Source organism: Gopherus evgoodei, chromosome 1 (assembly GCF_007399415.2).
Source record: "Gopherus evgoodei ecotype Sinaloan lineage chromosome 1, rGopEvg1_v1.p, whole genome shotgun sequence".
Classification (NCBI taxonomy): Eukaryota; Metazoa; Chordata; order Testudines; family Testudinidae; genus Gopherus; species Gopherus evgoodei.
This window is the reverse complement of record NC_044322.1, coordinates 322,820,822-322,835,258: the sequence shown is the minus strand read 5'-3', so window position 1 is coordinate 322,835,258 and position 14,437 is coordinate 322,820,822. Positions and strand designations below refer to the sequence as shown.

General features: G+C 45.2%; 2 protein-coding genes across 2 annotated transcripts in view; one reads left to right on the top strand and one right to left on the bottom strand.

Annotated features, from left to right (window-relative positions):
• The window catches only part of FAM3C (family with sequence similarity 3 member C), a 77,683-nt gene extending 75,844 nt beyond the window's left edge, over nt 1-1,839 (top strand). Inside the window, exon 11 of the mRNA XM_030549101.1 lies at nt 1,758-1,839. The gene's annotated coding sequence lies outside the window, so the exon portion shown is untranslated. The remainder of the gene's footprint in view (nt 1-1,757) is intronic.
• On the bottom strand, nt 1,758-14,084 carry WNT16 (Wnt family member 16). The gene is made up of 4 exons (XM_030549103.1): nt 13,848-14,084; nt 13,482-13,732; nt 9,118-9,404; nt 1,758-2,279 (listed from the first exon to the last, which is right to left on the bottom strand). The coding sequence occupies exons 1-4, from the start codon at nt 13,940-13,942 to the stop codon at nt 1,815-1,817; spliced, it is 1,098 nt and encodes a 365-aa protein (XP_030404963.1). The 5' UTR covers nt 13,943-14,084; the 3' UTR covers nt 1,758-1,814.
• Nucleotides 14,085-14,437: the final 353 nt, after the last annotated feature.

Here is a 14,437-nt window from a genome sequence, read left to right as displayed (position 1 = left end):
TTAAAGCCTTTTCTATAACTTGCATAATTTAAATATTTACAAAATATAAACTTTATCTTATCAAAAATACATCTTTGTATATTTCAGCAACCAAAACCCTTTCGCACAATGCTTTTAAAGCAGTATTTAACACATAATTACAAATAAACAATCAGCACCAGATGCATTTCATATACTACATGGACCTCTCTGCACAGCTGCTGAGCAAATACTGTATGTTCAACAGTTGAGCTTTGCATCCACATTTCTTTCAGCAGTGTGGAGGAACAAGCTCTGCATGGGTAATGCCTAATCCCTGAATGGTTCCCATCCTTTCACAGATGTAAATAACAATGGGCCAAAAATGGGGGGAAAATAATACCAGTACAGTAAGTGGCTCACACCATTAAAATAATCTATCAAATACATTATGCATTTGATCTTGTTTTATAAGCAACACTGGCTGGGGAGTGATCTGTTGAAATATTCTAGCTACTATATCTGCAAAGATATTCATGGTGGATAGGTCCATCAATGGCTATTAGTCAGGAGGGCCTGGGATGCAACTCTATGCTCTGGGACTCCCTAAAGTATGACTGCCAGAAGCTGGGACTGAATGATGGGACGGAACATTCGATAAATTGCCCTGTTCCATTCATTCCCTTTGAAACATATGGTACCAGCCACTGTCAGAAGACAGGATGCTGGGCTAGATGGATCATTGATCTGATCCAGTATGCCCATACTTATGTTCTTAAAGGCAGGAGGGTAAAAAAAGTTCTGTTTTTGACATTTATTTCCCTTTATGATAAATTTCTCCTGGTTTGATCCTGCATGTGATGTGGCTGAGGATTAAGAGAACCAGAGCTAAGCCACCACTAAAACAGCTGTAAGATGGTGACTTGTTACTTTTGACCCAACAGTACAGTAAGCTGAGAGCACTGGGGCTAAAGATAGGGGGCTGGCAAGAACACTGTGCCCCACACACATATGAGACCTGGAGGAGCTGGCTGCAGCAGTTTGTTTCCTTCAGCTACCATTCTCTCCTACACAGCTGCCCTCCTTTCAGTTGTTCTAAGCACATTTGAGTAATAGCCTTGTGAAAATACTAAAAATGGCAGCTACTGTGCACATTCACTAGAACGAACTCCAGGACTGATGGCCTGGCCATGCCTCATTTCCACCCAAAATATACCCATTATCTCCACTCTCCCAACTACTCAGCTCACATTACTGAGCACCAAGACATTTACACTACATGACTGCCCCTCTGCACAGTGGCTAATCAAGCACTGCATGTTCAACAGTAGAGCTTTGCATCCTCATTTCTTTCAGCAGCATGCAGGTACAAGCCATACATGGGCAATTCTAGTTCCTGAATGGTTCCCATTATTAAACAGAAGGGAGTGAGGACTCCATGACACCTCTCACTTGTCCAGTATCCTTTCAGCCTGTGGCCATCAAAAGCCAATACCTCTTCTTGACTTTTTTCCACTATATTTATTGACAACATTAAGGCAATTCTTGATCATCATGTTATGGCTGTTGCTGATGAAAAGTTTAATACCTCTAACTAGCTCTGGCATTACATATTCAAATATGTCACTATCCACCTGGACTTCTCAGAAGGCATGGCCATTTTTGCTGTTACTTTATCATTTTGTGCACGCTACTATTTGTCTTGAGTTGCTCTTTCAGTTAGAAACCAAACTGTTTGGAATACAATACATTCCGTGAGGTCTGTTACTGAGACTGATCCTCTTGTTATTCCAACACAGGAGGAATGAGTCCTGTTCAGCAGGAAGGAGTTACTTTGTTTTCGGAGGCAGCGTATCTCATTTGCAGGTATGAACATCAGTCATGCTCTCACATCTTCTGCAGCGAACATAACAGCACCAGACAAACTTGCATTCGCACCTCTCCACGTGTCTGACCACGTGAGTGTTGTAACCACGGCCACAGCAGAGGAGGTTGCAGCCATCTGGTCCCTCCGAAGTGCGGTTGCATTCCCTTCCCTGTGTTCCAGGAATCCCGAGTTTGCGATCCTCTACACAGTAGTTGGGTGACTTGTTTATGTAGAGAAGATCTTCCTTGCGGATTGGTATTTTCCGTTGGGCTTTTTCTTTCCTGCGTAGCTTTTTCTTCAGTCTGTCCGATACCTGTATACTATTTTCATATTTATCCTTTAAATACTGGCCAATCTTTTCAAATGAAGACATAGTTTTCCAACAAGTTTTCACGGCACAGGACCCAGAAACTCCATGACAACGGCAATCCACTGACAACAGCTTTGCTACAGCCTGAAAACAAATTGAGACCAATATTCTGACTTTAATTCCACCGTATTTCCTCATTCATTAAAAATATTGCTCATTCACTAGTAATCCATAGGTCTCTGAGCATTTTACTGATGGGGAAACAAGGGCACAGAAGGGACAAATTTTTAGTGGTTACTCTCTCTGGGTACCTAGCTTAAGACATGCACAGGGCCTGACTTTTTAGAGGTGCTGAGCACCTACAGCTCATCTTAGCAAGACAAAATAAATTGTACGTTTCCATTATTACTACTTCAAAATTAACGTGTATGCCTTTTTTTCATTCTGAAGGATTCAAAGTTTCCCCTAACCTACATATACTTAATCATTCCACCCATTGCTGAAATGCAGCTACCTCTTGAGTGGAACACAGCAATGATGTTTAACAGTGCACAGTTTGGGAATGAGAGCGGATTTAGCTGAGGACATTTAGATCCAAGGTCTTAGGTTAAGTCCCAGGTGGCTGTCACACAGGCAGGATCAGGCTCTACTGTTGGCATAGGTATTAAGTTAGGTTTGCCATTAATGTCTTTTGTTTTCAATGCATTTTTTCACTGCACACAAACACTAGCTAACGTATTTTGATAGTGTAACTTATCCATATTGTTTATAATTTTGCAGTATTTTAGAAATATCAGTAGAGTTAATACTTTCCTTTTTGAAGTGTTTCTGTTGGGTGGAATAAGTTTGAAATCCTTTTCAGATATAAGACGACTTAATAAAAAGTGTCTTCAGGGCAAACGGTGTCTGCAGCCTTAATTAGGCTTCTGCAGTGCACACAAGAATCTAGGCAGAGCTTATATTGGAGCCAGCCTCGAAAAACTGTAGACTGTAAACAAAGCACTAACTTCCTACAGCTGGGACTGCAGCTCAAATCTTTAGCAGAGAGTGAGTGTAATGGTTTCCCCTTCAATCTCTCATGGACGGTCATATGTAGAAGTAAACAATGAGGTGTGTCTATTGGTACACGTGACACAGTTCTGGAGAAGTTAAAAAAACTATCATGTACATCAGGGGTCGGCAAAGTTTTTGGCCCGAGGGCCACATCTGGCCAGAGAAATTGCATGCAGGGCCATGAATGTAGGGCTGGGACAGGGGTTGGGGTGTGGGAGGTACTGTGGGGTTTGGGAGGGGGTGCGTTGTGTAGGAAGGGGCTAAGGGCAAGGGGTTGGCGCAGGGAGAGTGTAGGATGTATGGGGGGGCTCAAGGAAGGGGTTTGGGGTGCAGGAGGGGGTGCACAGTGCGGGAGAAGGCTCAGGGCAGGGGGGTGGGGTGCAGGAGGGGTGCAAGGTGCAGCAGGGAGTTCAGAGCAGAGGGTTGGGGTGCAGTAGGGGTTAAGGGTGCGGGCTCCGGCCCGGAGCTGCTTACCCACGGGCCAGGTCAAAAGCACTGAGGGACTGGATCCGGCACATGGGCTGTAGTTTGCCCACCCCTGATATACACAGACTTAGCAAAATGATGAAGCCTACATTTTTTTGAACCTCTCCATTAGTAACACGCTATATGGCTTCATTGGTAATTGGTGCGGAAAAGTCCATATTATACTTGTCTGTAGTGTATCTAACTTGCCCCTGTCCTGCACTCCCACAACAAATGTATACATTTTAATCACTAAACAATTTATTGATGAAATTTTTTGAAGCACCAGTAGCTGGAGAGTACTAAGAAAGGCTGATTTTTAAGACTTAATAGTGGAGCTAAAAGCTTCTATTTAAACTCTTTATACAGGAAAGTAGATTCATTTTTAAGCTATTAGTGCAGAAAGGTTAAAGGCCATTTACCCTGATTTATAACAACTGAGTGTAAAAGGGATCTTGGGTTAAGCCTACAGCAGACTAATAAGGCAATAGAGTCTGGTGTGTTTTCCAGTTTTATATCTTTACCAACACCACAAAGATCTTAGGAGAACTCTGTACAGGAACACACACTTCCACACAAACTACAGAGCAAGTTCTTCAGCATCCACTGGAAAAAAAACTTGTTCTCTGTTTACTCAAATCCTTCCCACAGACCCACTTCCTCCATGATGCCCACAAATACTCGCCCATGTCCATCACATGCCTTCCCCACTCTAGCATTTATAAAAGGAGAGGAACGAAGGGGCTGAGGGAGGAAAAATACAAATTTAACACCTTCCTCTGGATTTGACAGCGACTCTTACTTTATCCTGCAGACTGATCAGAACCACTGGAGCCGTGCCCCCATGCAGAGCCCCAGTGACATCAGGGGCACTGCTCTATCCTCAAAGGACAGATTTAAGAGTCAGGGTCTTAGGCTGCAAACTCCAAGGGCCAAGGACTGTCTTTATTTGTGTCTTGACTGGCAACCCCCCCACCTCGCCCCAAGTTTAACAAATGAGCAGTTGTTATAATTTGGTGCAGAGGAAGTGATTTGTCCCTGCCTTAAGTTTTAACATTACAGTAAATCTGGAATAAAAAATGAACACATTTCTATCAGGGTGGCTGAAGCTTCGGACCCTGCCCTGACTAGGTCCCATTGACTTCAGTGGGAGTTCAGGGCTCTCAGCACATTGCCAGATTGACTCCAGAGTGATACTGAGGGCTGCACTGGCAATGTGCCTGGATCTTCAAGGTCACACCTAATTATGTATAACTCTACAAACATTATTAAAAATACACATGACCATATTTGGTTGGACTTGTACCTTCCTTGGTGCATGAATAGAAATTGCTTGTTGCTCGAGGTCGCTGGTAAGTCAAACAAGTGAGGTATTCACAGAGTCATTAAAGAGGAATAGCAGGTGTGAGCCCTGACCTGTTAGAACCATCAGTCAATGCAGACTAACCTAGTGAACTGGGAAGGAGTTGCAGGCAACATTTCAAGACCCCATGGGCCATATCTGGAGCTGGAGGCTGCTATGTCCAGGCAGTAAGAACACTCAAACTGCTCCTCTGCAAGAATGGGGTGTAGGGCCTATGCCCAGACTACCCCTGGGCATCCCCAATTTACAATAGTCTTCCAGTAACACTCTGATTCACCATCGCAATCACGGCAGATACTTGTGTTCTCTTCCTCACTACTTATTTATACAATTATAATCCTGTGTTTGTATCTTCAGAATCAGTTGATAAGGAAATGATTGGATAGTCATGGCTTTGGCATTAAGTCTTCACTATAATTAAGGCAGAGGAGAAGCTGGCCTCTTAGAGAAGAGGGCCTTTGTTACAATGTAAATAACTTGAGAAGCTAGCAAAAATGACAAAGAAAAACAGAAACCATATAGAGAATGTAAACAGTAAACCTGTTTTACAAAGAGATTCTATTTCAAAGTATTATCCTAGTTACCATTATTATTTATATGTATCATGGTAGAATGTAGCATCCCCAAGTAGACTGAAACCACATTGGTTCTAGGTTTTGCATGAACATACACCCTGATCTTGCAAATAATTTCACAAACTTCACTTTCCACACATGACTAGCCCCATTGAAGTTAGTGGGGCAAATGATGTGAGCCTCATTCTCACCCCTAGTCCCGTATCTAAGTGTTTCTGATTACCTGTCCCCATGGTGCTTCATGATGTGGGATACACCTTCCTTATTAAAGTGTGGTTCTGCTCTAAAAGGTGAATGCAAGGATAGCATTGTGAGGCAGTGTATTCATATTCTGACTGCAACAACAGATTGTCATGAAACAAGCTTCTATGCACGAGGCCAAACTTTGGTGCCTAATGGTAAGCATCTAAATGAAAGCAGACCAGATTGTGTCAGGATGCTGGAAATTATGGTCTCATGTTTCTGCATAATCTGAGGGCATTTCAAGGTACAATATGTTCTGATCCACTACAGCTAGAAACTTATGCCATATGGGCACTGTCACATGCACTGCAGTGCTTTTATGGGTTATGTATGTATGTGTATATACAGGGAAGCGAGGTGAATTTACTGTTTGTGAAAGGTGCTATCCTGGTGGCTGAATCCTCTGTTTAGACCATACACTGTGGCCTATAAGCAACAGCCCCATTTGGAGCAATGACAGGACAGAGTAAGTACTTCAGTCCACACCCACTCAATCCACTTTGCCGATGCTGTCACCAAGAGTGCCAACAGGGATTGTGGTTCTGATGACAGTTATCTGGACCTTGATAAGGCCATCACCTAATTTCACACAGGCCACTAAGCAGATGACATTTCACTCACTAGCAGACCAATAATCAATTCCAAACTGCTCCATTAGACATCCTCTGAGCCATCCTGTCCCCAAATCATTATCTAATAGGTTCAGAGCTAAGAAGTGCTACACACCTGTGAGTTCCTCTGACTATCTGTCAATACAATATTCTGATGGGTCAATTAGTATATTCCTTTATGCGACATGGAACCCTTTGAGTTCAGACTCTCAGTTTTAGCCTGATCATTCCGAGGGAGGAGAGGTTTGCACCCACCCCCAAGAGAAAGGTTTGAGGTTCCTTCCTCTGAGACCCACCAGAGCCAAGGGAAATCCATATGGACGCTGCATGCTGCCACATCTCCCCTCCCCAGCAACAGAGCTCCTGTAGGGGCAGTGTTCTCAGAATGGTCCTGACTGCTGCTCTCTCCAACTTCCACTTAACAAGAGGGGAGCAGTGTATGTTCATTATCAAAGGGTCAAAATTAACATACACTTGGAACTTTCATGGGATTGGGGAGCAGACTCCTGAGACTAACCCCTCTTGTCAACAGCTCACTTGTACTCACTTATTTTCAAGAAGCATCCAGGGAAAAGTTTCTACAGTGCTTGGAAGAACAGGGGTTGCATACAACAGAGCCCACCCCACCCAGATCCATTCCTTTTTTCCTTCTTTCTACTTGTGGAACCAGAAGGGAGCGTTTGGCCCCCAGTCTGTCTAGATATCTGAAATATCATAGTATCTGAGCACCTCATAATCACAAGTCTATTCACCTATTACAACACCTGTGAGGTAAGATAGAATTATTCCCCCCCACCCATTTACAGAAGGGCAGCTGAGACACAGGAAGCTAAGGCACTCAGCCTCAAAAGTATTTAGATGCCCAACTCCCACTGGCATTTGGGAGTTAGGTACCTTAATATCTTCGAGAATCTGGGCCTAAATGACTTGCCACAGGAACTCTCTGACAGAGCAGGGAATTGAACCTTGATGTTCTCAGTCTCAGACTAGTTAACACTGGCCCACTCTTCTTTTCCCATCTTCCAGTCCTTCCTACTTTCAAGTTACATGTCTTAGAGCAAACTAGGATATCAAAGCTTAAACACACGATTCTGAGTAAAGATGGGACAGGAACTGGAGTATTCTACACATACCAAAACCAGTACCAGTTATTCCAAATGAACAGTGTCACATCACTCCCTGGAAGACTGTTCTTGCAAGGACATGGCATCTGAAACACGATGGTATTTATTATGAAAGGTCATACAATAGCACAATATCTTGCAAAACCTCCTTCTTGTAGGCCCCAGAACACCAGTTTAAATTCTTTTCAACGTCTATTTAAGGATTTTGAATTTAGGACAATCAAGAGAATTTATGCTGATATTTTACTCACTGATACCAGGGTTAGAGTAAAATCCTAACTGTAAATAATGAGGGCTGCTTTCTCTTTCACGTTGCATAAAAGCCTCAGTATTTGCTTTACCCTACAGCTCACAGCTAAATTGCAAAATATTTACTGTATGGAAATCACACAAAATAGTCTGCATACTTTCTCCAAGGGTATTAACAACAATTCCAGCTCTGCTGGAAAAACAGTGTGGCTAAAGATCATTAACTGCTACAAGCTTGCCATGGATGAATTTTTTTTTTTAAATACAAAAACCAGTGCTGCGCTGTAGAAAAATGCAGCATGGACTAAGGTGTGTGCACCAAATGATTTCTACAGTGCTCTTTTCTGTGCTGTACTGCAGAGCTCTGTATTACAAAAGGCCTGCAATCCTGTAAGGTCCTAAATTCCTAGATTCTCATTGGGGCAAATTCTGCTATCCTTATTCACACAAAGTGGTACCTTACTCTGCCAACATTGATTTCAATAAAACTACCCTGGGCTTATCTACACTACATCTACACAGCTACAGCTATGCTGCTATAGCATAGATGCTTCCTACATTGATGGAAGCGGTCAAGACAAGGGGCTACCTCAATCTAACTATGGTGCTCAACGCTAAAAATTTTTATTTAATTTTTAAGTGTAGGTAGAGCTTAGAGAGTGATAGGCAAGCGCCTGATCATTGCAGACTGTGGGCCCTAATCCTGATCCTACTGAAGTTAATGAGAGTTTTGCAACTGATTTCAAAGCTCATGCTGACTTTCCTAAGAGTTGTGGGTACTCAGCTTCTTTCAGGAAAGACTGTATATAAACTCTGTCTAAAAATGCTTATTCATGGGTCTATATAACAGTATGTAATGCACTGTGGGCAACAAAGTAAAGAGCAATTTTAAAAAAAATAGACTATAGCAGCTAAGAAACCTGATGTCCACTCTGTCAACCCACAGAAAGATTAAAAAAAAAGGCAGCCCATTGTATATAATAGAAAGGAAACAAAGCCACAAGCATTATTCTGAGAAGGGTGTGGTTAAATTTGACTAAAGGAGGGGCATGCATGATAAAAGTCTCTACTGCACTCCAACTCTGACAAAATTTTTGTGGTTTTTGGTTTTTAACTATGAAGTGAGTTAGATAGATGATAGCCTCAGTTTTGAAATTCTTTGCTCTGGAGATTTTAGTTTGGCTCTTGCCATGGGCCCAATCCTTGCTTGCAGTCAGGATCAGGCCTCTTTGCATTAATGCCACTTTGGGCAGTTAAATCTACCAAGCATTTTGTTCGATTCTAACTTCTAATGCATACCTGCCTTCCAGCCTCGTTATTATGCAGGTTCATTGAGATCAATCCATTCCCGTCTTTTCCAGTTATGTTCTTAATAGGTGCATCTAAGAACTTTCTGCTAAACCACATTCCATAATGGATGTCATCAGAGCAGCCACCCCAGTGCCAGCCTTCAGTGGCTGAGCCACCGTTTTGCAGGTTTGTATCACAGGAGCACTCAGTCATATTTCCTGCACTGCACGCTCGAGTCACTGAATGTACAAGGCCTGCCGCCGTCACTGCATATATAAAGGCTGTTTCCTTGGTGCCTAAAAAGAATGCATGGAAATGTTATTTTAGAGATTAACCATATCTGGCCACTGTTAATTGTCACAAATGAATCTTGGAAGTCAATCCCCAGTAGCTATTATTCAAGGGATATAATAAGAGAGCTCTACGGTCATTATTTACACCATATCCCACTGATGTCAGTGAGCCTGATTCATGGAGTTACATCGGTGGCATGGAAACGAGACCCCAGCCTAAAAAGACTTCGCAGATGCAGAAGGACTGCTCACATACATTTCATTTTTCAGGACTGTTCCCTTAATTATGCTACTTCATTCTGAGCATAATTAATGGAACATTTGCTTTTGTTCACCACTTTCAGAAGTGGATTTGTGGGGGGTTTGCCCCAGAAAAATTTCAAAAATAAATTTCAGTTGAAAACTTCTGATCAGCCCTGCTGCTCTCCACCATTAATACTGATTTGAATAAGGAGAAAATGGTTCAGATCATGGGGTGACCCAAAGTTCACCTGTACACACCCAGGATCATAGCGCTGCCTTTGTACAGGGCCAGATCCCACTGTATGCCACCTTTAAGAACCTCAGGGCTGTTCTAATTTACAAAGGGTGCAACAATCAGAAGAAGCTGAAAGCACAGCCAGGGATCAGAGTGGCATAAAGGTTTTTGGCCATACTCCCTTTTCTCTGGTAGGCTGGCATTAAGAAGGGGAAGTGGCATAAAGCCAAAGTGCTATCTTTATGCCACCAATGGATGATCCTTGCTCTGGGGCAGTGGTTCCCAAACTTTAATAACCTGTGAACCCCTTTCACTAAAATGTCAAGTCTCACAAACCCCCTCCTAAAAATGAATATTTCCAGGAATTTTCTCCTTTACCCGAGTATAAATTATAAAAGCAGTGATTCTGGAAATATAAAATTTATTCTTCTGACATGCTTATTACACATTATTTATTATTAGGATTTATCATTACAGTATTTTTATTACATTACAAAAATGGCAACACTCTTCCAAGATCTCACTTTCGTAGGTTGTATCACTTTGAATAAGCCTGTTATAAGACAAGGCTCCTATGCTTCATCAAGGAGTATCAGATGTGAAACAGCATGCAGGTATTTAAGAAGCCAATTCAGAGAGTTCCTCCTACACAAGCATTCAGGTCTTGAGCAGTCTAGACAAACAACGCACGTTACAACAAAGTTTAAACTTGTTCTTAATTTAAAAACCAATACTAGCTGCCTATTTAATTTTAAAAACAGCAAAAAATATCCACCTCCCTTTCTATTTCTTATAAGGAATCTTGACGTTTAAATCTCCTCAGTGTGACAGACATGCTTGCTTTGATCTGCTTAGCTCCTGGAAGTCCAGGGGCTCCAGGCTGCTGGCCCCATGCTGCCCAGGGTCTCTAGGGACAGCTCTGTCCAACATTAGGGAATTTTCTCCCAAGAACCTCTGTAACATTTTGCGAACCCCCAGCGGTGCGCTAACCCCAGTTTGGGAACCACTGCCCTGGGGTGACTGTTCCCATGCTGTTTAAGCCAACTTTAGAGACAAATTCTGCTGGAGGTGTGGCATAAAGTGACAGCCCCAGAGAATCTGGCCTGGTATCTTTAAAGGCTCCGGTAAGGTTAGCACACTATTAAGGCCATCTAAAACATCCTGCCATCAGCTGAAGCACCACTATTTTCTCCACTGTTATAAGAGAGCGTTTTAGTTATCCACACTGCTCACTGAAAAGGAACTTCATTTCTATTAAAGTGTTTTGATGGCACCAAAACAACTTTTCCCTTAAAAAACACGAATGAGACTATTCACACCAGTAAAGACACTCATGTTTAAGTATCTGCAGGGTCAGTCCCTAAGTTTGGGCCCAAATGATATCCATAGAAGTAGTCACATGAATAAAGTTATTCACACAGGTAACTGCAAGGATGGCCCTTTCCGAATTTACATTACTTTGTATTGCTTATTTTTAGTTATTTATTTTTGTGGTTTATTTCTCAAGTGCTGTATAATAGCATTTAGCAACCATTACACAGGGACAAAATACCATCTTAAACTACTGAAGGACCTGATTGCGCACTCTTCATTCAGACAAGTAGTGTGGGACTGAACCCAAATCCTGCGAACACTGACATGGATGAGTAACCTTATGCACAGGACTTCAATGGGAATACTCATGTGAGTAAAATGAACCATGTGCAAAAGTGTTTGGGAGCAATCACACTACTGCTGTGGGGGTAGGGAGGATCGGTGCCTTGGTCATCACTTATTAACAGTATCTAAAGCAATAAACATTTGGCATAAAATAATTATATTAAAGGAGAACATGTTTTAGTGAAACACATTTGAAAATAATTGTGTTTAATTAGTAAATTTGGCCCAGATCCTACAACCTGATCAACTAAGATAGATGTCAAGTCAGCGAGGCTCCAGGGGAGCAAGGAGAGAGCTTCTTGCAGGAGCTGATGCTTTCATCTAATATAGACAAATTACCCCTAGTTTAAGCCTTGATTCAGCCAATTCCCATTGACCACTCACATACTTAAAGCCGGCATGTGCTTAAATACCTTGCTGAACTGAGGTCTTGCATTCTAATTATTGTATTAATGAAATATGTTTAAAATACTGTGATTATAACACAACAAATAAAACTAACAAAAAAGAGCAATGAGAAATGTTTAAAGAATTAAGACAACATAACATTTGGATTCTTTTTTCCCCCTTATTTACACTGTACATGGTACATTTCTACACTGATACTGTACCCATTGTGTGCACTTCTAAATAAAACAATCAAATGATTTGCTTGAAATGATGTTTATGATTGCTCAGTTAATCTCATCACTGTGAAACAACAGGATTAAAACTGCACAAATATTCATCTCAGAATATTAATATTTAAAACAACACTTTGCCATGCAGGGATGTAGCAGATCAAAATTAAACAATTACAATAAGCTATGACGGTTTTGGAAATTTAGACTTAGGTCTTGTCTACACTGCAGATTTCAGCCATCCCTCCCCTACACTGCTACAGCTAGTGTAGACATAGTACGCTAGGACAGACTGTGATTTGCACTGATGCTGTTGACCCTTGCTTGAAATCAGACTAAACAACACTGGTGCACATCAAGGCTTATGGTGTCTTTGCCTGTCTATGTAGGATTTCGCTTGGGGGTTGATCCTGCAATCAACAGGAGTTTCTCCATTGACCTGAGCAGCAGCAGGATCAAGCCTTTGGCAGCTGTCTAGAGCTGGCTGAAATCAGGGCAAATTTCTTGTGTAAACTGGGGGAAGGCCAGCAGCATATAAAAGAATGTAAATAATAATGCACCTGATTCTACCCTCACTTATACTGATGTCAGCCAGGTGTAATTCCATGTAAATCAAAGGAATTGCAAGAATATCAATGGAGGCGTTGGCAAGGTCAGATCAGATCCAGGCCCCTTGTAAAGTTGCATCCTGTGTTTTTTCCCCACCAGAACACAACAGCCCAGGTGCATGGTGAGTTACACCAGCCAGCCATTCCCCTGCTGGAGGGGGACACGTGCCAAGCCCGTCTGAAGATCAGGATCAAAGCAACTGTGTTCTGCTGCTGCCAGTGCCGCTGCCCGCCTTGCCAGGGAAAAGGAGGAGGAGGCGGCGGCCGCGGGGTCCTTTAGCGTGTCCGTAGACTGGTTATCAGCAAAGTGTCTGGAGAGCAGCTGGTGGAGGGGACACAAGGGGGGGCGCTGGGCACCGGTAGGCCCCAGGATTCCCCCCCGCCCCGGCCCCTCTGCCCTCCATAAGCGGGGACAGCTGGGGGACGGGGGTTGCTCGTCCGTGCAACGTTCGCACTTCCCAGCCTCTGGCTCGTCCCCGCCCTGCGCCCCAGTCTAGCCCCGGCACATGGGCGGATCGCGCCGCCCGGGGACGGGGATGGAGTAGCGGCCTCCGCAGCCCGGCGCCCCGCTGCGCCCCAAGTTGGACTAACGCTGCTCGGCGGCCGCCGAACCCCTGCCAAGGCGTCAGGGCTTGGCAGGTGCCAGCGCCTTTGCCCCTCCCGGCTGGCGGGCACCTGGGGGCGCGCAGCGGGCTCGGGACCCCCGCGGACTCACCGCTGCTCAGCTCGGCGCCGAAGACGGAGAAGGCGGCGGCGGCGGCGGCGGAGCCGGGGGGCAGGAGGAGGCAGTCCCAGCGCTCGTGCCTGAACTGGCTCCGGCACTCCTGGATGCCCAGCCGCGCGCCCTCGCGGATGCTGGGCAGCAGGTGGGGCTTCCTCTTGCACAGCTCCTTCTGGCGGCCGCTCAGCGGCAGCCCGGCGCAGCCCAGCTTCTCCGGGACCCCGAAGGAGGCGATGCCCAGCCACCTGCGGAACCAGCCCGGGAGTGAGAGCCAGGCAGCCGGAGTCTCTCGGCCACAGCAATGCCCCCTCCCCCGGCCGCCCCGCCAGCCCCATCGCTGCCCGCCCGCCCCCGACTCACATCCAGTTCCCGTGGGCGCAGCAGGGCCAGAGCGCTAGCAGCAGCGCTGCCCACCGCACGCACAGGCGAGGCAAGCCCCAGCCAGCCCGCCCCATGGAGGCAGCCCGCCGTCCCCGGGCCAGCAGGTGACAAGCCCCGGCGGCAGCTTCCCCTTATTCTGCCTCTTCCTGTGCTCCGAGCCCGGGGAGAGCGGCCTGGGGGCAGCCGCGGGAGCGCAGGGCCGGGCAGAGGTGCCTTCGCTTCAACCGTGAGCAGGTTCCTCTTGGACTCCTCCATGCCCAGCCTTCTCGGCCCCTCCAGCCGCGCCTGGCCGCTCATTGGCCCGCGGCAGCTCATGAATATTAGGGAGAGCGCCCATTGGTCCGCAGAGCTCGCGGGGCCGGGGGTTGGCAAGGGCTCGCCTGCCAGGGGGCGCTCCCGCGCGGGACACCGGCTGTGAAACAGGCTCCCGGGAGAGGCAGGCTTCGCTCGGGGAGAGGGACGCGGCGTCTGTGTGCGGGTCCCGGCCTCTGCTCTGGGAGAAAGCAAAGGGGCTCGGCTGTGCGACAGGTGTCCCCAGAGCGCCCAGCTCCGTAGCACGGGCTGCACTG